Source organism: Malassezia pachydermatis (genome assembly GCF_001278385.1).
Source record: "Malassezia pachydermatis strain CBS 1879 chromosome Unknown scaffold4, whole genome shotgun sequence".
NCBI classification, from domain to species: Eukaryota; Fungi; Basidiomycota; class Malasseziomycetes; order Malasseziales; family Malasseziaceae; genus Malassezia; species Malassezia pachydermatis.
The window spans coordinates 513,755-535,084 of record NW_017253141.1 but is presented as its reverse complement, the minus strand read 5'-3'; the positions used below and the strand labels follow the sequence as shown (position 1 = coordinate 535,084).

General features: G+C 51.1%; 10 protein-coding genes across 10 annotated transcripts; 3 read left to right on the top strand and 7 right to left on the bottom strand.

Moving 5' to 3' along the window:
* Positions 1-549: 549 nt before the first annotated feature.
* Positions 550-783, top strand: Malapachy_4061 (hypothetical protein; the record flags this gene model as incomplete). The annotated part of the gene is made up of 1 exon (XM_018138516.1): positions 550-783. One exon carries the CDS (start codon positions 550-552, stop codon positions 781-783), a length of 234 nt encoding a protein of 77 aa, XP_017991930.1.
* A 1,406-nt stretch (positions 784-2,189) lies between these two features.
* Malapachy_4043 (yng2-component of 4 histone acetyltransferase complex) lies at positions 2,190-3,076 on the bottom strand (the record flags this gene model as incomplete). The annotated part of the gene is made up of 3 exons (XM_018138498.1): positions 2,190-2,899; positions 2,927-2,998; positions 3,028-3,076. 3 exons carry the CDS (start codon positions 3,074-3,076, stop codon positions 2,190-2,192), a joined length of 831 nt encoding a protein of 276 aa, XP_017991843.1.
* Positions 3,077-5,176: 2,100 nt separating this feature from the next.
* On the bottom strand, positions 5,177-6,505 carry Malapachy_4019 (ferric reductase; the record flags this gene model as incomplete). The annotated part of the gene is made up of 1 exon (XM_018138475.1): positions 5,177-6,505. One exon carries the CDS (start codon positions 6,503-6,505, stop codon positions 5,177-5,179), a length of 1,329 nt encoding a protein of 442 aa, XP_017992021.1.
* A 1,069-nt stretch (positions 6,506-7,574) lies between these two features.
* Malapachy_4020 (ferric reductase) lies at positions 7,575-8,747 on the bottom strand (the record flags this gene model as incomplete). Its single annotated transcript, XM_018138476.1, has 1 exon — positions 7,575-8,747. One exon carries the CDS (start codon positions 8,745-8,747, stop codon positions 7,575-7,577), a length of 1,173 nt encoding a protein of 390 aa, XP_017991551.1.
* Positions 8,748-11,343: 2,596 nt separating this feature from the next.
* Malapachy_4033 (hypothetical protein) lies at positions 11,344-13,507 on the bottom strand (the record flags this gene model as incomplete). The annotated part of the gene is made up of 2 exons (XM_018138488.1): positions 11,344-13,277; positions 13,306-13,507. 2 exons carry the CDS (start codon positions 13,505-13,507, stop codon positions 11,344-11,346), a joined length of 2,136 nt encoding a protein of 711 aa, XP_017992082.1.
* A 95-nt stretch (positions 13,508-13,602) lies between these two features.
* Positions 13,603-15,315, bottom strand: Malapachy_3999 (atp-dependent rna helicase dbp9; the record flags this gene model as incomplete). Its single annotated transcript, XM_018138455.1, has 1 exon — positions 13,603-15,315. One exon carries the CDS (start codon positions 15,313-15,315, stop codon positions 13,603-13,605), a length of 1,713 nt encoding a protein of 570 aa, XP_017992109.1.
* A 132-nt stretch (positions 15,316-15,447) lies between these two features.
* Positions 15,448-16,439, top strand: Malapachy_4055 (dhh phosphoesterase; the record flags this gene model as incomplete). Its single annotated transcript, XM_018138510.1, has 2 exons — positions 15,448-16,303; positions 16,381-16,439. The coding sequence occupies 2 exons, from the start codon at positions 15,448-15,450 to the stop codon at positions 16,437-16,439; spliced, it is 915 nt and encodes a 304-aa protein (XP_017991716.1).
* Positions 16,440-16,532: 93 nt separating this feature from the next.
* On the bottom strand, positions 16,533-18,569 carry Malapachy_4034 (peroxisomal targeting signal-1 receptor; the record flags this gene model as incomplete). Its single annotated transcript, XM_018138489.1, has 1 exon — positions 16,533-18,569. One exon carries the CDS (start codon positions 18,567-18,569, stop codon positions 16,533-16,535), a length of 2,037 nt encoding a protein of 678 aa, XP_017992076.1.
* Positions 18,570-18,678: 109 nt separating this feature from the next.
* On the bottom strand, positions 18,679-20,428 carry Malapachy_4002 (peptidyl-prolyl cis-trans isomerase-like 2; the record flags this gene model as incomplete). Its single annotated transcript, XM_018138458.1, has 3 exons — positions 18,679-19,476; positions 19,505-19,854; positions 19,906-20,428. The coding sequence occupies 3 exons, from the start codon at positions 20,426-20,428 to the stop codon at positions 18,679-18,681; spliced, it is 1,671 nt and encodes a 556-aa protein (XP_017992037.1).
* Positions 20,429-20,537: 109 nt separating this feature from the next.
* Positions 20,538-21,310, top strand: Malapachy_4059 (hypothetical protein; the record flags this gene model as incomplete). Its single annotated transcript, XM_018138514.1, has 3 exons — positions 20,538-20,632; positions 20,661-20,886; positions 20,915-21,310. 3 exons carry the CDS (start codon positions 20,538-20,540, stop codon positions 21,308-21,310), a joined length of 717 nt encoding a protein of 238 aa, XP_017991590.1.
* Between the last annotated feature and the right edge of the window lie 20 nt (positions 21,311-21,330).

The window sequence follows — 21,330 nt, the reverse complement described above, 5'->3', positions numbered from 1 at the left end:
TGATGCCGCTCATCTTCGAGGTAGATGGCAGCAGGCCGGTCTTCCAGAAACCTCGTCACCAGAGTAAGTGAGGCTGGTCCGGATCCAATGACAACAATATCAAAGAGTTGCTTGTCATTGATGACGACAGGCTGCCCGGAGGAGTCATACAACTGCTCAATTGTGTATGATTCCTTCTCTTCTACTAGCTCTTGTGTACAACGTCGCGCCCAGGAGGCCATAATTAGAGTAAATGTACCTTCCCCATCATTTCTTTATATTGGACTTGCCCTAGGCACCGCACAAGTACTCTACCCGTGGTCTGAGCGATATGCTTGACATTATCACAACTTGAAAGGTTCACAATTCGGTGCACAGATCAGCTCCATTTTCGCCCTCATGGAAACCGTGATGTGGGAATGAAATGTCATCCTTATGTAATTACTGAGCTAGGATCGAGGTTGCCTTGCCGAGAGTTCTGACAAGGAGGGAATTGCAATTAAAACAATATATGGCGTGCATCGGTAGGGAGTCATACGCGTCAAAATTTGAAGCAACGCACAGTTCACCATGGTGGGCGATGGGCAACCGAGACGTATTGCCATTATAGGCACGGGTCTAGCTGGTCTAGCCACGGCCCACTTTCTTCAGAAGGCCAACGAGTCATCTTCCATGACTGTGGAAGTATACCTATTTGAAAGGAATGGATCACTAGGAATGGATTCGGAGAGTGTCACGGTAGACGTCAACGGTGAATCGCGACGGGTCGATGTCCCTATGCGCGCATTTTCGAAGGGTATGTAAAGCATGGCACCTAAAATGCAGGCTATTATCCAGAGCTGGTGGAATTATACCAGGGCTTGGGCATTCCATTTGCGTCATCCAGCTTTTCGTTCGCCTTTGGACACTCACCAGTGTCGCAAGACCGAATTCCTGGCCCCATTCCTGAATTTATGTATTCTGGTTTGGAGGCCATCAAGTCCTCCCACATCCGATTTCAACAGCCGCAGCGGTCTCGTTTCGGTGCTTTCTGCTTCCTACTATCTACTCTGTGGTCTTACCTTGTGATGATCGTTGCAGCGCGATACTATGTGGCCTTTGGATGCACGGCCAACCCAAATCACAAGATCTCAAAAATGACGTTTGGAGACTGGCTTGCATCGTCGTGGATCTCACAGTCTTTTGCAGAGACACTACTTATTCCTCTTTTCTCTTCGATCATGACAGCTGATCCTACGGTTGTCAAATCGATGCCCGCTGCTGAAACTCTTCAATACATCAATTCTACATTTTTATACAACCACTTCACCGTACAGGGTGGCGTCTCCCAAGTTGTTCGAGCACTTACTAATGATATTCCGGAGAGCCATATCAAGCTCCAGTGTATGATTACGGACCTGGTCCCTGTAATGCAGAAGAATGGCCAACAACAGATTACCATTCAATATATGACTCATTCTTCTGCCCAATCTGATGAGATCTCATTTGATCACATTGTCTTTGCAGCGCAAGGAACACAAACTGCGCGCCTTCTGCAAATGTACGAAAGGCATTTAACTTCTCTTCCCAGCTCTCCTGCTTTGACACCGCAACTCGCGCATTGCCGCGAGCAAATAGCGCATTTGAAAAGGCTTGCATACGAGCAAAGCACAGTGGTCTGTCATACCGATACGTCGGTATTGTCTCCAAACAAAACTCAATGGCAAGCTTTGAATCTGGTGAGCCCTTTAAACCCTAAAGGAACTGATCCCACATACACTATGGCAACCCACATTGTAGGGAGGTTTGAAGACATGGTGATTATGCAAACTACCAATCCCCTGCCTTGGCTTTTCCCAGAGGAAAGCAAATGCATCTCACAAAGCACGTTTGAACGCTTTGTCCTTACATTGGAGGGCAGAAAGGCCCGTGAACTCTTTTTCGACCGAGATGCGACAAAGAGCAGGCAACCTATGCTGGGTGCCCTTCAAGGACCTCCTGGACAAGGACACAATGGGGTTTGCAAATCGCCTGGTATCTGGTTCTGTGGAAGCTGGAGTTACGGTGTCCCTCTATTAGAAGGATGTGTTACTAGTGCCAGACTTGTCACTGACCGTATCCTCGCACTGGAATCAGCCGAAGGACGCCAACATAGCGCTATTGTAATGTAGTATATAAAAGATCATAGTATGTGAACAAGTACAGGGTATCATTAGTACACTATTTTACAATCAGGCTCGTCGGCGTTTCTTCTTCGCCAAGCAATCACTACACACCCAGGTCTGAGGAAGTGGCTTAGAAACACCAACACATCCAATATGGAACCATTCATACTTGCAGTCATCAGAATCACAGCCGATCATTTCACCGAAAGAGCCTCGCTGGCAGAAACAGTATAAGTTTTCATCACGTTCATCTTCGCCATCCCCTGCTCCATACGAGTCTTTCTCCAAGTATTTGGGGTCGTCCAGATTAGGTGTTCCACGTGCACTTGAGCCAGACTTGTGGCCATGATGCTTTGCATCAGACACACTTCCACCTATAGAGCGCTTCTTCCGTGTCTTAGGGTCGCCCGCATCGTTGTCCGTGTCACCCACGCCTGCATTGACAAGCAAGAGTGGGAGTTGTGAGCGTTCTGCCAGAGTAGCTGCTTTAGGAATAGAAGATGCCACACTGGCCACCAGATCGTCATCAATAAGCTCAATGTCCTTCAACAGCCTTCGGTGGTGGGCATATACTTTTCGCCATAATTTATGGGATAGCTCCTTTTTCTGAGTCGACCACTCCTCAGCACGCGTGTAATCAGAAGCAATACGCGAAGCAAGTTTATCGGCCTTAGCTAGGGAAGAGTCAGACGTAGAACTTGAGCTTGCAGAAGAGGATGAATTGCTGTATAGCTCACGCATTTGGCTCTCTTTGGTAGCAATTCGTGAGAGGATATCTGGAGTTAGAGAATCACAGTACAAACCTTGTACTTTTTCATCTTTAATTTCGATTTCGCGTAGAATGTGCACGATTTCAAGAGGAAGGTTATCGAGTGCTACTTGTCAGATTTTCCAGTATACATACATGAGATATACTCGCTCGTTAAGACGGCAATTTCTGCGGGGTCCTCCATGGCAAGCGACAATTGAAATGTGATGACGACGCTGGGAAAACAGCCCACACGTGACCTTGACATCACATCGAAGATCGCAATGCATGCGGAGAACTCGTTGTGCATTGGACTCATACTTGCCTTCGAGGAGCACCCTCTCTGATGCAGCACCTAGCAAAGGTACCGCCTCTCTGTATGTATCAAAATGACTTATGAATTAGTATCGGCGGTATCTTTCCGGACGTGGTTGCATGCACCTCGCAATGCAAGATATTTGTCCACATTAACAACCCACAATCGATCACCCTTGCAGAGCTCTTGGCCGGAACCAGTGACGTACGGACGAGTCTACAACGACAAGGGAGCACGACAGATAACCATGCAAGAGATGGAACAAAAGACTCTTTTTCATCTTTTGCGTGAAAAGATGTACAATGACCCTGGTGCCTCGGCATCTTCGTTGCTCACTTGGTACTTCCAAAGGGTGAAAGAGAGTCGGACGAGGCTACCTAGTGGGTCAGCAGATAATGCTGACTCTATTGCATTGCTCATTCGGTATGCAGCACGTCGTCAGGACATCTCTGCTTTACGAAAACTTCGCTTTTCTGCAGAGCTTTGGACCAAGCGGTCGAAAAGGGCGCTTTCTGTGCACAATCATATGCCGTCTCCCCCATCGCCCACGCATTTCAGCTCTCTGACAGAACAAGTCGATGATACCCTTTTTATATTGGCAGCTAAGCAGAATAATTGGGCTGCCATGCATAAGCTCTTGTGCGCAAGAGATACGAACAAACGATGGTCTTCAAATATGTGTGCTTCTCTCCTCCAATCGAAAGGCGCACTTTCTATGATTCAAAATCACGATGTCCTTTTTGATGAAGTTTTTTACTCGACCAATACCTCCTCTCTGACAGAGAGCATGAGTACGGACCCCTTTTTGGTCAGCTCAGAGACGCATGATATGCATGAAGCCAAAAAAGCTGTGTGGAATACCTTCTTGCAAGAGTTTGGCTATTACCTTCGTGAAGCAAGACAAATGTCAGTCTCATCAGGAAAGCCAGCTCTTCCTACCTGGATTGTTGTTTCTTTACTTAAAGTATACTCACGGCTAGGAAAGGTGCGACAAGTTGCCAATTTATTCAACCTTTGTATGGAATTGCAATTATCGAAAGAAGACCTTCCTAATGATCAAAGGAACAAAAAAGGCCCTCCGATCGTATCCTTGCATCAAGTCCAACCCCCACTGTTTATGTGGCTCTTTCCCCCTCCTTCTTTACTCCTCAGTTCTTTGATGGAAGCTTATGCCACAGAAAAGGCACATATATCTATGATTTCTGCATTTGTCAAAATGACAGATATCACCGTAAAGAATATGCCAATGCGTTTGCCTGATATACCTCTAATCAACTGCCATACTGCTATTGAGCCTGATCCAAAATCGATTCTGCTTGTGATGAAAGCGTTAGCGAACGAAAACTCTTTGTGTTCGGACACAATACTATCCGGGCTTTCGCTCTTACAAAATATTGAAAACCGGTGGGGAACAAGGCCCACATATCGCAATCCACAGCGCAGACCCCTATTATTTGATCTCCGAATACCTCAGCTACTACTAGAGTGGTCCCTGGAAGTAAATGATCTCTCCTTGATTAGAAAGGTATTGAGATTTCAACAAGGACTTCTTCGTCGTGAGCTCCGGTGGCATCTGAAGAAACAAACGGCCGAAACTTGTCGCTCAGGGCAAAACGCATTCGCAGCGTTGAAAAAATGGTTTGTGACGATACATAAAATCTACTCCCGTGGGCTGATATATAAAGAGCATGCGAACATGCTGTATGGTTTGGCATTGAATAATGCATTGTTCCGTAAAAGGTTGACGAGAGGAAATGGAAGAAGACAGTATCATCATGGACCCAAGAAGTAAGATACCCTAAACCTTGACGGAGCTGATTGGATGTCCACTCATATAGCACCAAACACATTACCCCATAGTGTATGTAATATAGCAGCTGTAATGTCCATGTACTTTATTTACAAACACCTATATCCCTTGCAGCCATTTACAAGACCGTATTTACAATGAAAGAGAAGAATAAAAAAAGATTTTAGTTCACTTTCACTTTAGAAAGAGAAAGATTCGGAGTTCAACTTCAAGTCATGCAAGGATCCCAGCTTGCCCATGGCGATATTCAGGTTGGCACCAGCAACGAAGTTAGACACCTGAATGTTCATCTCATGCGTGCCGCAAGCGTAAACACACATTGTAGCTGAATTCGATTTCATAGCCTCATTAATTTCGTACGTGAGGACGGCCTCAATATTCGGGCGTTGCCCAGAAACAAATTCCAAGGGGCAAAGATCAGCATCAATCCAATGAGTCGCAGAGTCTCGTGTGGAGTAGATTTCCACAAACACAGGAATATGGGCTCCTTGACCAAGTCGAATGAGCTCGAGCAGCTCTGGGCGAGCCCATTGGGCGGCGTCAAACGACCGAATAGACCAAATGAATCGAATGCTCTTGGTGATGTGTGCCTCGCCGCGAATGGAGCGGCGAAGAAGATCCATCATTTGAGGAAGAATATACGTGGCACCCGTGCCTGCAGCGAAGTACACGTTATGTTCATACATGGTGTTACGATACGTGTAGCCGTATGGGCCATCCACAAGCGCCTTGACGGTAGTGTATCGGGTTGGAAGGCCACTCTGCGTCTGAATCTTTGTAAGTGCCGGTTCAATAGAGTGATTCATGATTTCAGATACATCGTGTGAGAGACGTTGCTTTTCAACCGAGTCTGCACGACTTTCCCAGGACGGAGGAATGTTCTCAGTACCATGCTGTTCAACATGGTCGTAAAGCTTATGCGTGATGCCTTTGTGTACACGGGCGAAAAGAACAAGGTCATTGAGTCCTTCCTTGGAAGTTTCGTTCGGTAGAGATGTAATTGTGAATGGATGGGCTTGCGTTGGGGTCAAACCAGGGAAACGAATATATATATGTTGACCTGGCTTCCACTTCATTGGAGTTTTAAACGATAGCCGAAGCACACGACCATTCATATCGCCGGAGACTGGCCTGCTACTTTCCTGTGCAGTCGCAAGAATATCAATCTTTGCATTTCCACCACGGAAAAAGCGCGTGGAGAACAGTGCCATAAAGCTGCGACCAACGATGGAAAAAATCCAAATAGCAAGGGTAGCATACAGCCAGTTATTGCTTCCAAGCTGATCATCAAAGTGGATAAAAAGAAAGATGATCAGTAAAATGATAGAAACAATATGTTGAAGCACGAAGAATTCGTAAGCCATTTTTCGGAACCATCCTAGACTGCTGCACACCATCCATAGAGTAATAAACAAGCAGACAGCCCCTGACCAAATGCGGTCTGAGTTGTACGTGTAGAACTCGTGCAGCCCTTCCACACCTGCCTCACGAAGAGGCTGCCAGATCATGGGAATAGTGTGCACACATCCAAAGAAAAAGAACAGGACACTGATACACTTGTGATAGAATTGAAGATGGGCATGTGAGAGACCAGTGAGAATCGAAACAGGGTTGAGCTTCAAAGCGAAAGAGAATAGGAAAGGAAGCAAACCAGCGCCGATCAAACCCGCTCGAATAGCAAGGAGCGGTGTTCCGTCTTTAAATGAAGGCAGATAATGAGGGAGTAGCGCAAAGCACCAGATAATGGATCCGGTAGCAACCGCAAGAGAGATTAGGACGTAGGAAATAGGGTCGAAGGCGAAGCTACCAAATTGGATGCGATAGTACCCGATAGCACGACACAAACTTGAAATGTTATACCAAACCGGGACTTTCGCAAGGGCTAGTCCCAATTTCGGATGACGTTCGCGAATAAGCCGTGTTATGTGAATCAGAGTTCCCAGGGCAACGAAAGCACAGAGAACATAGGTGATATAGCCACCATAGATAACGGGAGGGACTGATTCACTCTCGGGCGAGCTACCAGAGTCACCCGCTACAGAGTTAGAGCTGGCGGCCGATGATCCTTCAGCAGTTTCATCGGTACCTCTGGGGAGCAAAGACCGGAGGAACAAAGAAGAACTCATAGAGTGAAGGTGGGAAAGCGTAGAACCAATTCAATGATGGATCTATTTATTTTCGCCATTAAAATGAGACGGATTTAAGATACATACTGCGCATCCCTCCTTGATAGCATAGCCTTTCCTTGCGCAAATTTAGCACGTTCCGAGCAAGCAGCTTCGTAATGAGAGAGAATGTAGGGTAGTAGATGAGAATGCATGAAAGCTTAGATAGTGTCCCCACATTGGTTAGCTTTTCCCTTATAGAACAGAATGTTATGGGAGAAGCCAATAGCCTCACTGTCCGATAAGCGAGCGGACACAGCCCGTTTACGCCTACGAAATGGCGTAAGTAGAAATTTTAGACTTTCGCAGCTTAGACCCTATTTTGCTCTCTCTTAATTTTTTAGAACGTGTATAGCCAAAACTACCACACATGCAAGCTTATTAAAGAGTGTAATTTTATAAACTAATAGGTTTAGAAGGAGAAAGACTCTGAAATTAAACGCAGGTCACGAAGAGATCCCAACTTGCCGAAAGCGAGCCTTGCATTCGCACTAGATATATAGTTTGAAATATCATGAATCAGACTCTTCGGGCCACACACGTTGACAGACATAGTCGATGAATTTGCCTCATTTGCAGTGGAAACTTCAGCATCCATGATGCCTTTGATATCAGGTCGAGCCCCCATTGAAAAATGAACAATGGACGTCAGCTCTGGTTCAATGGGTTGAGACGTTGAACCAGTAGCATATACGTCCAGATCAACCTGGAAAGGTGCCTTTTCCATAAGCAAGGCAACCTCCATTAGCTCAGGTTTGACCCAACGAATAATATCAAGCGACCTTACGACCCACACAAGTCGAATATGCTTGGTTATACATTTTTTGCCCATCAGGGTCTCGCGAAGTAGGAAACTCACTTGGGGAAGTACAAAGGTAATACCAGATCCAGCAGCAAAAAGCACATTGTGCTCATAGATACCAAGGCTGTACGTGTACCCATACGGACCGTCCAGCAGTGCCGTAAAATGAGTCGTGTGAAGGTCAGATGGCTTCTCTTGTGCCTCGATCGCGGGTGTACAGCAACACGTCTTATCCAGCACACCATCCAGGGTCGGACTGGACTCGCCCGATACACCTTCTTTTTCCTTCGTTGCCAAAAGCGACACATTCTCATTATGCGAAACACAATAGTCATAAATTCGTCGCGTAATGCCCTTGTGAACACGTGCAAGAAGAACCAACCGGTTCGGAAGGTGAGGCAAAAGGCTGGGCAAGGAAAGGCAGGTAAACGGATGTGCTTGCAACGGTGCCACACCAGGGAAACGCACATACACATGTTGGCCAGGGTGCCAGCTCAGTGGGGTGTCAAACGTCATACGGATATATTCCACAGGCTTGTGGTGATCTGTGTCAGATGCTTTACCAGCCTCTGTCAGGACTTGTACCTTGGCGCGAGACCCGGTGAAATAATCAGAGGAGAACAGGACTAGGAGACCTCGACCCGCCACAGAAAAGATCCAGATACCCATGGTAGCCCAGAGCCACATGGTACTGCGCAAGAGGTTGTCAAAATGAGCGAACAAGAAACCGAAGAGGAGGAAAACGGATGCAATGTGTTGTAGCACAAAGAATTCGTACGACATATTGCGAAAAACGCCCAAACTGGAAATAACCATCCAAAGAAGCACGAATATAGCCACAGTACCTGTCCAGAAAATATAGTACTCGGAGTACCAAAAGTACTTCAAAGCCGCATATCCATCGTCGCGCAATGGCTGCCAAATAAATGGAACAGCATGAACAATGGAGAAGAATAAAAAGAGAACAGAGAGTGTCTGATGATAAAATTGAAGTTGCGCATGAGAGAGACCCGTAAGTAGGGAAATCGGATTGAACTTCAAAGCGCATGAGAAAATAAATGGTATGAGACCTGTGCCAAGCATGCCTGCACGGATAGCGAGTGGTGGTGAGCCAACATAGAAGTGTGGACGGTAGTGAGGGGTCAGTGCAAATACCCAAACCACTGTCGAGATTACAAAAGCACCACCAACGACAAGGTAATGGCCAGCAGAAAGGTGATAGTTTAGGATCTTAAAGCGTCGGTATCCAATGAAGCGGCAAATTGCTGTTAAAAATGAGAGACCCGGTATTTTGGCGAGAAACAGGCTAGCACGTGGTCTAAGCTCACGGACTAGACGTATAGCATGGATCAGAGCAGCCACGATCACAAGTGCGCACATAACATAAGTAATGCGCTCAGCGGCGAGGTAGTTTTTCTCCCAAGGCTCAATCACTTTGGCTTGAGCCGACTCTTCATCTGTGGGTGTATATTGAGCTGGGACATCTTCTTCATCGCCATGCCGCGCAAAAAGCAGCCGTTGCACCGACATCCTGGATGAGAAGAGAGATAGACCTATCTCCAGTTTTTAATGACAATGGCAATGGCTTACTCTCCGAAAACCCTCCGGCTCGGCGAAGCCAGCACACCTCCAGAATTTTCGCAACGCTGACAAATGCATTCGCATTTAGGAGTTTCTCTCCACATGTCAAGAACAATCCGAATCGCGGTCAAAATTCACGTGCAAGTCGGATACCATGAATAAGAATAGCCACAAAAACGAAGGCGCACAAGATATAACTAATGCGCTCGGCATCCAGATACATCAAGTTACAAGGGTAGATAGACATAGATTGTTTAAGTTACTCCTTAGTGGGTCTATATTTGGCCGGAGTAGTAGGGCCACCCATCATGCCACCCATCATACCGCCCATCATGCCTTTCTGTGCGTATACCACATGATCGGACGACATGATACTGTGAGCTGAGAGAAGCTCTAGCGAGGAAATGTGAGTAAGAAGAAAGCAAGAATCTGTCCCTGAGCATGTCTTCCGAAAAGTCTCCGAAGCAGTGCTTGCTCTCCACATTGCTAGGAAGTGTAACAAAAATTAGGGTTACGAAATAAGGTCCTGTACCAAAGAGTGGGGCCAGGCAAACGGATTGGCAGTACTGATTCCCATGTAGCCAGATAGATTTGTGAGCCAGCCACGGTTGAACAGAGCCTCATCAGTAGGGTGGTATATGATGCATTGTTTGTGGGGAACCCAGAATTGATACGCAGGTCGTACAGATTCTTTCTTCTCCATAGAGACTAGAGAGCCTGGCTGGTTCCATTTTTTCCAGGATCTTGTTCGTTCTGCCTCTACTGTGAGTTGCCCATGAATAAGGTGACGAATTGTCGTGATGGCTAAACCCAAAGTAATAAGGGCAAGAAAGGCGCCCAACATTATGCAGAAAGGGAGTCGGAACGTAGGTTGAGGTGCTGTTGTGTCGAACAAAGAGCGCTGACCCCAGGAGGATGGTGGATACCGAGAGGCTGTGTAAGTAGAAAAGAAACATACCAAGATAAAGGCCAAGTAAGGGGCGATGAATAGGCCCCAGGACCCATGTCCATTTCTTATCCCAAAAGTGTTGAACAATCCAGGGATGCGATGTGCTATGCTCCCACAACAGCACGATATGATGCCATGCTAGAGGAAGCAATGGCCAACATGCAAGAACAAATAGGCATGGTGTAAGAGAAATAAGGAGCAAAAAAGGAACAAGTGTATGTGGGGCAGTAATATCGTTGTTGAACTGCACTGTCAGTGGATTACAACATACCCATAAGCAGTGGTGATCAAAGAAAAAGCGACATTCGCCGCACTCGCCGCAGTGACGCATACGAGGTGCTTTCCAGTGACCACGGCATCGATCACGCCAGCACCTTTGTGGTTCTCCCGATGCAGCACGTTCATGGATCATATGTTGCAGGTCCGCGCTGTCCTCGTCGCGTGGTTTGGCAGTGAGTATACGTAATGGGTATAGTGGTAGCCAATACTGATGCCGTGGCATAGGTGACCATGTTTGTGTGTAGGAAATAGTATCCACATACTTTGGGCGAGCCATAGTGATTTGAATATGCAAAGACACACAGTAGAAAAACATAAGATGAAGGAAGAGAACAAAACACCATGTACGTAAGTGCTGTGGCCAAGGGTGTGTAGCAAGGACATGGCGTACATAATACTCATAGCCAATGACATGGTACAGATACCTAGCGTAAGAGACTTGGCACGTACGCGAAGATTCCGAGAACGGCTATAGGCACGCTTCGTAGGATCCATCGGCGTCCCCGCTTCGCCCCTCGAAGGGTGGACGCCATGGGGAAGAGCAACGACACCTCCACTTCGCTATGACAACTAACAAGGATCCAACCCTCGTGCCTGACGAAGCTGCACGAGGGCGGTCAATTCTAGCATAAACTCTTCAAGAAGCAGAACATTGTCCAGAATCTGGACAAGGGGTACAGATACAGCCTCTCTATGCTCATCACAGGCCCATGGCCCTGTCGCCGGCGCAGGACAGAGAGGCACAGTGACCAAAATATGACCAGCGCCGTCCAAGACGGAGGTGGATTTGCTCGTCGCATTTTGGCTGGAATACGTGACACTTGCAGACGGCCAGGTAGGTGGTGACCACTGTGCCTCATGAAACGCGCGGTCCAATACCACGAGGCCCTCTGCAGGAGAGCCACAAGGGAACAGCGGGCAGGCACTGCGTGACGACGACAAGGACGACATATCCTCATGTGGTGCTCCCATTTGCTGGATTTTGCGCTGTCGCATGTAAAAGTCAAAATCGGGGATGGATTTGGAAAAGTCTTGGGCTTGATGAAAAAGGGCATACATGTAAAAGACAAGAATGGGCATCGATTCGTCATGCGATTCTAGGAGTCCCTCAATGCTAATCATAGGGGCACGACACAGAGAACTGAGGGCTGCAGTTAGTGCCAGATTCTTAGGAGTAGGAGAGATGAACCAGGCGCGCAGCATAGAGGTATAATCGTCCAAGAAGAACTCGTTTGCCGTCACAGACTCACGCAGGATGGACTTTGCGATCCATCGCGGCATGTTCGGTGAGATGCCTATCTCCAGCCCACGTTCGTAGTCTGGATCGTCGCGCATTGACTGCTCCACAGTAACGAGGTGCACAAGAAAGCGATGGGACAAGGCAGCACGGTACTTGGGCGTCTGTAGGAGCTCAGCCATGCATGCTATTAGGGGCGCGAGAGGATGCGAAGCTCGTTCGCTCGCCGTGCGTGTCCCGAATGTAGCATGTTGCCACATACTCCATCGAGAGAGAAGCGTAGATACATACAAGCTCATGGCATGCGTCTCGGTCCGTGCTAGACAGCTACGCAAGAACGTCCGTAGGGTTGGCCGCTCGTATTGCAAAGCAAGGCAGCGAGCTAACGAGGTGCGTGGTTCCATGACGGATAGCATAATAGACATATACAGCAAAATAGCCAGGGGCTCTTGATTGGCCTCCAAGAACGGCATCCAGGTGGCATCCACAAACTGGGCCTGGAAATGTTCGGCAAGCATCGCATGCATAGAATCGATATGATCCGCAGACGCACCTGTGGTATGGCGCACGCATGTGCATTCTAGCTGCTGTATGAGCCAGAGAGTATCGATCCAAGTACTTAGTGGCTCTTGCATGTCTTCAGAGGCATACTGCAGCAAGGAGGCACGCCAGCGTGAAGAGCGGTGAGGAAAGCGGTACGCAAGCCAGTCGTGTGTGGTGTTCGTCGTGGATATGGGATGTAATTCAGTCGGAAGCTGCGAGAATGCATGAGCGACAGCGCTTACAACAGCGCCCACCATTTCCTTCATAAGGATCGGGTCCAAATACGTCGCTCGGTGCGCTGTGTCGTCGTCCATCAACGTTACGATGCCATGCCATAACCATACTAAGGCTGTCCGCATCTGCCGCCCAGACTCATCGGGGCCGTTTAAATGACGCAGCACAAATAGAAGCAATGGCATGCGATCGTGAATACGATCTTTGGGAATATCGGCACTGAGCTGCAGAAGCAACCGCAGAATGGGTGGATGGCTGTGCACCTGCCACGCCAATTCAAATACTAACGCCGTGACATCGGTCTGCCATGATCCATCGGTGTCATGTTTCTGGCAGTAGTGCAGCACTTGCATCATAACGCGCGCTACATTGTTGTTGGTAAGAAACGCAGGGCGCATCTCGCGTACAAGGTAGGTATAGACGCGCAACAGCTCTCGCATAGCGCCGCGGGGTTCATCCGCTAGGCATAGCCCAAAAAGCTGTCCAAGAACTGCGAGGTAAGTGGGTACAGAACGCACCATCTTCTTCCAGCATCAACTCCATGCAGTCGCCAAATGCATGTGGTGGAGCTTCTTGATCATCCTCGACGACCAAGGCACACATATGATGCATCAACGTAGGATCTAGCATCGACGGTGTCGATGGTCCTACAGACGAGGCCAAGTTGGCCTGCACAGCCGACCAGGCTGCGCGGCAGTCGGCCAAGCGCGTCGTTGTCATGGCCCACAGACGTCTTGTGTGTGCGTGCCTGAGGAGCTTTCGATCGCCCGCAGGGTCGGTGGAGAAAATTGGGGAATTACGTATACAGAGACTACCTACGAAAAGGTCTTGAGGGGATCGCTCTTCTTACGGCCCTGCGCCTTGCGGTCTTTGCCACGGTCCTTGTGGCTGTTCTGACGCTTTGAAGGCACCTTGGACTTGGGCACGTACCCCACAGAGGGCTCATTCCCTGTGGCACCCGGAATCGATGCAATGCGGGGCCGAAGGTACGAGGGGACATGCTTCATATGCGGTTGCACACGCGCCGGATGCAGAGCACGATCGTGGCGTAGATAGTCGAGATCGCGTGGGTTTTCTTCAAAGTGCGCTTTAAGAGCTTTGCTGTTCAAAATTTCACGCTTGATTTCCTGGATTCGAGCCTCCTTGATCGCCGCCTTGGTCACACTACGAAGGGCATCGTCCATGCGGTAGCGGAATGCGTCGACTTGCGCCTGATCATAGCGCCAGAGCTGAATACCTGAGGCACCAACGTGGCCCTTCTCACGCTGGTCCTGTTCAATGCGACGCCAGACCTCCATGTCGTGCTTGCACGTTGGGCAGCACAGGTATTTCTTCTTTCCAAATTCGGATTTCGGGACGACAAAGCTCAACGCTGTGCCCGTGTTGCCAGCACGCGCAGTACGGCCGATGCGATGGGTATAGGCGCGTGTAGACGTAGGCAGGTCAAAGTTGATAACACAGGCCACAGCGACAAAATCAATGCCACGCGACACGCCGTACTCTCTGCTGCTCGTTGCCGCCGTCGCCGACTTGGACGTAGGCGGTTCATCTGCCTCCGCTGCGTTGACATCGGTAGCGATAATATAGTCATACTTGCCCTTGTTAAACTCTTCCACAATGTGAAAGCGGCTGTTGACGGGCAACTCTTCGTTGAGGACACAGGTACGAAGTCCAAACTGTTCCAGGAACAGCTTAAGACGGTAGCATCGATCAATATCGTTGACGAACAACAAGCACTTGCCGCGAATCAGGCGGAGTTTGAGAATGACGTAGACGAGCAAGAACTTGTCGTCTTCGGCCGTTTCAACATAGTACTGCATCAAGTTGGCAGCCAGGGATGTATCGTTTTCGAGTTTGAGTACCACAGGGTTCTTGAGCAGCAATCCACGCAGCGCATCTGTGTCCTCGCCAAGAGTCGCGCTCATAAGGAACGTTTGGTGCGTGCGCGAAAGGAAGCCCTCGCGAACAATGGCCTGTACGTCGCTATCGTGGCCATACGACAAGATCAAGTCGGCTTCGTCAATGACCAGCGACTGCAGCGAGTCTTGCAGAACTAGATCACCGGCTTGCAAGCATGCTAGAGCACGCGATGGCGTCGCAATCACCACATCGGGCTTTTCGGACAGCAAAAGCTTTTGAACAGACTCGCTCACCGATCGTGCCATGTTGGCCACATGGACGATATCGCGGCAGTAGGTCAGGACAGCAGAGAGCTGCTTGTTCGCTTGTTCGGCCAGCTCACGAGTAGGCACGAGAACCAAGGCACGTGTGCCGGCATAGCTTGGGCTAGAGCGTGCCATGTGGCTTTTTTCCGCGAGGATCTTTTGAAGGATTGGCAGGCCATAGGCCAACGTCTTGCCACTGCCTGTGCGAGCACGCGCTAAGATATCACGAGCGTCGCCATTCAAGCTGTGCTCCAGTGTTTCGCGCTGGACAGGCGTAGGTTGGCTATACTGCAGCTCCGCAAGTGCACGTAGAAGACGTGCATCCAGGAGATGGGCATACGCCTGGAAACCTTGGGCCGACATGATGGTGATAGGCGGGCGAGCAAGAAAAAAAATGGAGGCGCGACATCTCAAAAAAATTAGCGAAAAAATGGAGGCTGTGGCCCAAATTGGGTCTCTTTTGTTGTCTGTGCGCATCGACCGACGCCTTCTACCATGGACGTGTTTCTGGCATCGCGCCGTACCATCTCTGCTCCCACGCACTATGTCGTCGGCAACGAAGCGGGCGACCTGGACAGTCTAGCGTGTGCTGTTGCGTATGCGTACGTATACAGAGACGAAGCGCCATGGGTACCTGTGGTCCAAACACGACGTAGTGACCTGCGTCTCCGCCCAGAAAACCAGTTGATCTTACGACATCTCGGTATAGACGAAGCGCATATCACATGCCTGGACGATGTACAAAATCTGGATCGTACGCACCATGTTGTGCTGGTGGATCACAATCGTGCTACAGGTCCATTTGTGAAGGCTACCATTGTCGGTGTGATTGACCACCATGTCGACGAACAGCTGTATAAGGACGCAGCGCTACGTCAAGTGTATGCGCCATCGGACGCAGGCTCTTGCGCCAGTGTCCTGACGCGGATCGTACGGGATCATTTTCTTCCTCCTGCGCTATGTGATTTGCTTTACAGCGCTATTCTCTTGGATACCATTCAGTTTGATGCGAATGTCGGCAAAGCGCAAGCGATAGACTATGAGGCGCGCGATCGTCTGGCACCTCACTCTTCGTGGGCGACTACGACGGAGGCTTCGCGTCACTTTCATGCCATGCAAGTGGCGAAAAACGATACGTCTCATCTCACGACATTGGAAAAGCTACGGCGTGACTACAAGCAGTTCTCCTGCGATGGCGCCGAGCAAACTACATGGGACGTCGGCGCCGCGTCCACCACTGAGCCCCTGGACGTGTTCTGCGCCACGTCCCGCTTTTGGGACGATATGGCGACATTTGCTCATGAGCAGGGTGTACATCTTCTTATGATATTAACAAGCTATGAGCACCAAGGTACGCTGCATCGTGCCTTGCTTCTGTACGCACCGACCTCCATCGCGTCTGCGCCCTCGTTGGCGCACGATCTCGAGACAATGACCACGCATCACGTCGCCTTGGTCTCTCTGGCCTTGCCGAGTGCCCCACGTGACGGATATGCCGTGGCATGGACGCAGCAGGATGTGCGGGCGACACGCAAGCAGTTTGTCCCAGCCATGCACGAGGTATGCGCGCGCTATGCTGCTTAAAATTCAAAGCCGGCCTGGCGGAACGGCGCCAGGTCCGAGCCGACATGACACTGGTTGGCCAAGTCCATGCGATTCATAATGACCATAATGCTTCGTAGCGTATTCCAGAGACTTTCACTTTCCTGCACATGCGATAGCGGCGGCATATGGTTCGTGCCTTCAGGCGCATCCGGGATCGGCTGCGAACGCTGGAGCGTCAAGGCGGACAGCAAGTGCTCAGCTGCCTCATGGTGGGCGCCCAGGTTCAAGCACGAAACACTCAAATTGTAGATGGCGCGCGTGAACGTAGGCCGAAGCTCCAATGCCTTGTGGTACGCTTCTGTGGCCATCTCTGGGTTGCCGCCGTTCGCGAGCGTCGCGCCCAATCGGTTCCACAGCTGCCAATCGTTGGGCCGCGACTCCAGGGCCGCCTGGAAGCAGTCTTTCGCTTGGTCGTAGCTGGAGCTCGAGTAGAAGAGCAAGCCTAGGCCAATTTGAATATCTGGGTCCATGCGCCCTTGCGCCGCATTTTCCCTCGCTGCCTTGAGGAAGAGCTCACGCACATAGTTCAGCCGGGCCCATGGGTTCACCGCCTCGTCCTTCAGCGTAGGGAATTCGCTGTGGGGCGCGATATGAGGATGCGAGCGAGCAATGTAACGCAGCAACGTGTTGTTTGCTGCTTGGTCGTAGCCCTCGTTGATATACGACACTGAGAGAGACATGTACGCCTCTAGGTTGTTAGCATCAATGCGCAGTGCCTCTTCCAGCGCCTGAATCGCCTTTTCTTCATGCTCGTTCATCGCATGGCACTCGCCCAGTCTCTGCCACGCACGCGACCGCTCGGCGCGTGTCAGCTCCAGCTCGTCTCCAGCAACTTGTTCTGCATCGCGCTGCGCGGCAGCCTCAAACAACAAGGCCGCATCAGTAAGGCTACCATTGTTTTCAACGAGGCGCATTCCCTCCGCATACGGCGTCTTATGGTCGATGTACGGATTCGTCTCGTCAAACTGGTACGTGCCCAGCAGCGGGAATCCATTCTCGTCCACATCGCCCAGTTCGCGACGCAGTCGTGCTTCCGTCTCGTCGAGACCGTCCAGCTCCTCCAGCCCCAGCGCGCCCGGGCCAAGGCCACCACCAGGGTGCGTCGAGTTCAAAGGATCCTCTGCGGCAATGGCCTCCATGAGCTTCTCCTCCCACTTGGCCAGATCATCCGACTTTTCAAGCACACTGGGATCTTTCAGCGCATTCCACAGCTCTTCAAAGCGTGGGTTGTCATCCTGCACTTCATCATGCAGCCGTGCACGCATCTCTTCCAATTCCTTCAGGCCCTGTTCTTCTTCCTCCGTCAAGGCTTCTTTGCCCTTGCCCTTGGCATCGGCGGTTTGTGCCTCGGCCGCCGCTGCTTCTTCTTCCAGTTTGCGGAACTGCTCGTCCCATTTGGCTTGGTCCAGCTCTACGATACGGTCCGGCATCGTAGATGTATGCGTTTCCTGCGCCATGGGTGGACGGGGCATGAACGAACGCATACCCATGGGGCCGGCGCCCATATACATCCCAGCACCGCTGCCGCCGTACATGCCATGCCGCGCAGGTATACCATCCTCCCGCATCATCGACGACATGGGCCCGGCGCCGCCCGCCGGCACACCATGCTGGAATTGCTCACTCCATCCGGTACTGGCGCCCATACCTGCCTTGGCAGGTGCGTGCTGCTGCATTTCTTGCGCCCATGCATTGGGTGCGCCGCCACTCGGCTGCCGAAGCTGCTGGGGTCCACCGAGACCGGCTCGCATCGAGTCCATCTCCGCGCGCATCGCCTGCATATCAAACGGCATACCCGGCGCATCACGTTGCCGCATGAAAGCTTCCATATCACCAGCCGCACCGCCCGGACCTGGCCGCGTCCGAAAACCTGGCCGCGTCGCCAAGCCCGGCTGTCCTTGCATCGCATCCTGCTGCAGAGACCGATCTGTCTGCGTATGCTTTAGAAACTGCGAGAGTGTATTGTTTGAGGCCGAACATTCGGCCCCGGATAACATCGATTGAAAGGCCATGGTGGTCGATCCTCTACAACAACAGCTTGTCTATGGTCGATCTGCACTGCCAATGCGGGGATGCACGAAGGTCAGCGAAGCCGCGTGGCCGGCCGGTGATTTCACGTGATCACCACTGCGAAAAGTCGCCAAACCCTTTGCCGCGGCTCTGACTGCCGGGCCGGCGGCGTGGTGGAGGCGCCGCGGCGGCCTGCGCGGCCCGCAAGCCCGCCAAGCCATGCTCGTCTGTCGGTGCGAATCGCTGTGTAGCTGGGGTAGAGGCAGGTTCTGTAGATCCATCCTTGGCGCCTAGACGCGTACCGAGCCATGTTGTACGATCCTCTTCGCGTCGCCGTCGCTTTGCTTCGCGCTTCGCTCGTTCTTCCTCGTCTGGATTGTCACGACGCACTTTCGCATCACGACGCTGAATGTACTCTTCAAAGGGATCCTCAAACACTTGGGCTTCTAGTAGCTTGATGGGTCGCATAGGCGTTGTGGTATCTGGCTCGTTGGGAACGCGTTCCAGCGCGTCCAGCACACGGTAGTTCTCGCCTTGGTCGGTATCGCTGATCAAATGGCCAAACACGGTGTGCTTGGAATCCAGATGCGGAGTAGCACGATACGTAATGAAAAACTGCGAGCCATTGGTATTGTAACCTTTGTTGGCCATCGACAAGGTTCCGCGACTTTCGTGGCGGTAGGCGCCTGCATTGCACAGTTCGTCAGCAAAGGGCTTGCCCCAAATCGACTCGCCACCGCGCCCTGTGCCAGTCGGATCGCCTCCTTGGATCATAAAGCCAGGGATGTTCCGGTGGAAAATGGTATTGTTGTACTTACCCTGACGACATAACATCAGGAAATTGTAGCATGTCCGCGGTGCCTTGTCGACATACAGCTCGAGGTTCAGAGCGCCGAAATTCGTTTGAAGCTGTTGTGTGAGTAGGATGCATACGTACGCGAACCAGTCCTTTTTTCTTCTTCGTACCGGCATGCTGTGCGACCGTTTCTAGCATATGCTCTTCTTCGTCAATCGCGATTTGTTCTGTCTTGGTCCGTGGTGTGAGGCTCGTCGATGTGAAACTCGCTGCTGTCATGCCTGTCGACCGGTTGGAATACCGGACAGGCGCCGTGGACACTGCGTCAGCGGGCGCCGAAGCCGTCGAGTCAGGCGCAGCGCTTTCTGTCTTTTTGGATTGGCGGAGCTGTGCGAGGAGCGTCTTGGTGCTTCCTGTCGCCGCAGCATTGACATCATCTTCGTGGGATTCTTCGTGTGAGTAGAGCAGCACATACCTTGCTTGAGCGTAAGCTGGTGTTGTACATCTGTGGGTCAGCCGGCGAACGTAACGAGCGTACGTACGATACATGTCCTGCATTTTACGTCGTGTGGGATCATGCGGATCTTGAAGTGTAATGATGTGCTTCTTGGTAAAGGGTGTGTCTGTGAGTAAATCCTGCATCATTTTGGTCTTGAGGTTGAGTTGTTGCACAGTATCGTATAGGTACACATGCCCTGTCGGCTGAATGGCCACAATGTGGCTAAAGTCTGTCAGCTCACGAAACGAGACAGGATCCTGCCAATGCCCACGCTCGTTCTTGGAAAAGTGCAGTGGGACAATGTCTTCCTGTGCCACCTTTTCGCCCGTAGCAGGGCTCACATGGTATGTGGCAAGGAAAGCCTCCAAAGGAACACGGTCGTACACGAGGCCTTCGTGGGCTATGCACACCGGGGTAGTCCATGGCTGGTGCGTAATGGCACACATGTGAAACGGGACAATCACACTCTGTTGCTTCTTGGCGCCTGTTGATGCGCCATGCTCGCCGTGCACGCCGCTGTACTCGGACGGCGTGATGAAGAGCTTGTCATTGGTGCCATGACCCATGGTCGATAGTGAAGGGGACCATGTGGAGGCACCTCGCGTAGGTCTCCTTCACGCTGCAGTGATGCATGTCGCGGTCGTGCGCTGGTGGCTCTGTTGCGTGCTGCTGGGCATGCACGCCCTAGCGAATACAGAGATTCTGAACTTTGGTCCCATGCTATGCCCACGCGATACCATGATGAAGAAGGCATCGTTGTCAGCTCATTGGTACGTATCCTTTTGCTCATACCAGCAGGCCTACTATGCATGTATCTACGAAGCCTCGACGTCTTGCGCTTTCCCCGTCGTCAATCAAGCCACAGTGGCTTGCGCTGTACCCGAGCTACTATGATCTGGAGACGGGCGTGTACGAGTACCAACGTCGCGTATCCTGGCTGGAATCCGCGCTGTTGCAGTTACCCGCCTCCCTGCGATGGGCGCTCACGCAGCGATACCAGCTACGTCTCTCTACGCCAGCCAATGTATGTATATGTGCTATGCTCATCGTAGCTTCCTGCGTCTTTTCGTATCGAGGTTCAAGTGCCGGACGATGTGTTGAAGAGAGATCGGGCGGATGCACCTGATGCTTTCCAGCCGCCTGCTTTCCCTTGCGAGCTCCTTTTGGCTCGTATTACCGTGCACACGGACAATGTACCTATCCCGCTGGACCCACGAACGCCCCACTCGTCTACACTGGGCGCATGGGCCGAGAAGACGTTCGGCTGGCTCGCACCGCGCACCTCCGCACCGCCTACGATACCTGTGGACGTAACGTTTGAGCGATTATACCTTGGATTTCTCCCGGGCTCTACGATCCCGATGGTGCTGAGCCTCGCGGCGCTTCTAGGACTCTTGCCGCTTGGCCTCGCGCCCGTGCGCCGTCGTCTTTCGCGGCCCCGGCCTTAATGTGGAGGACATAGCCTGCC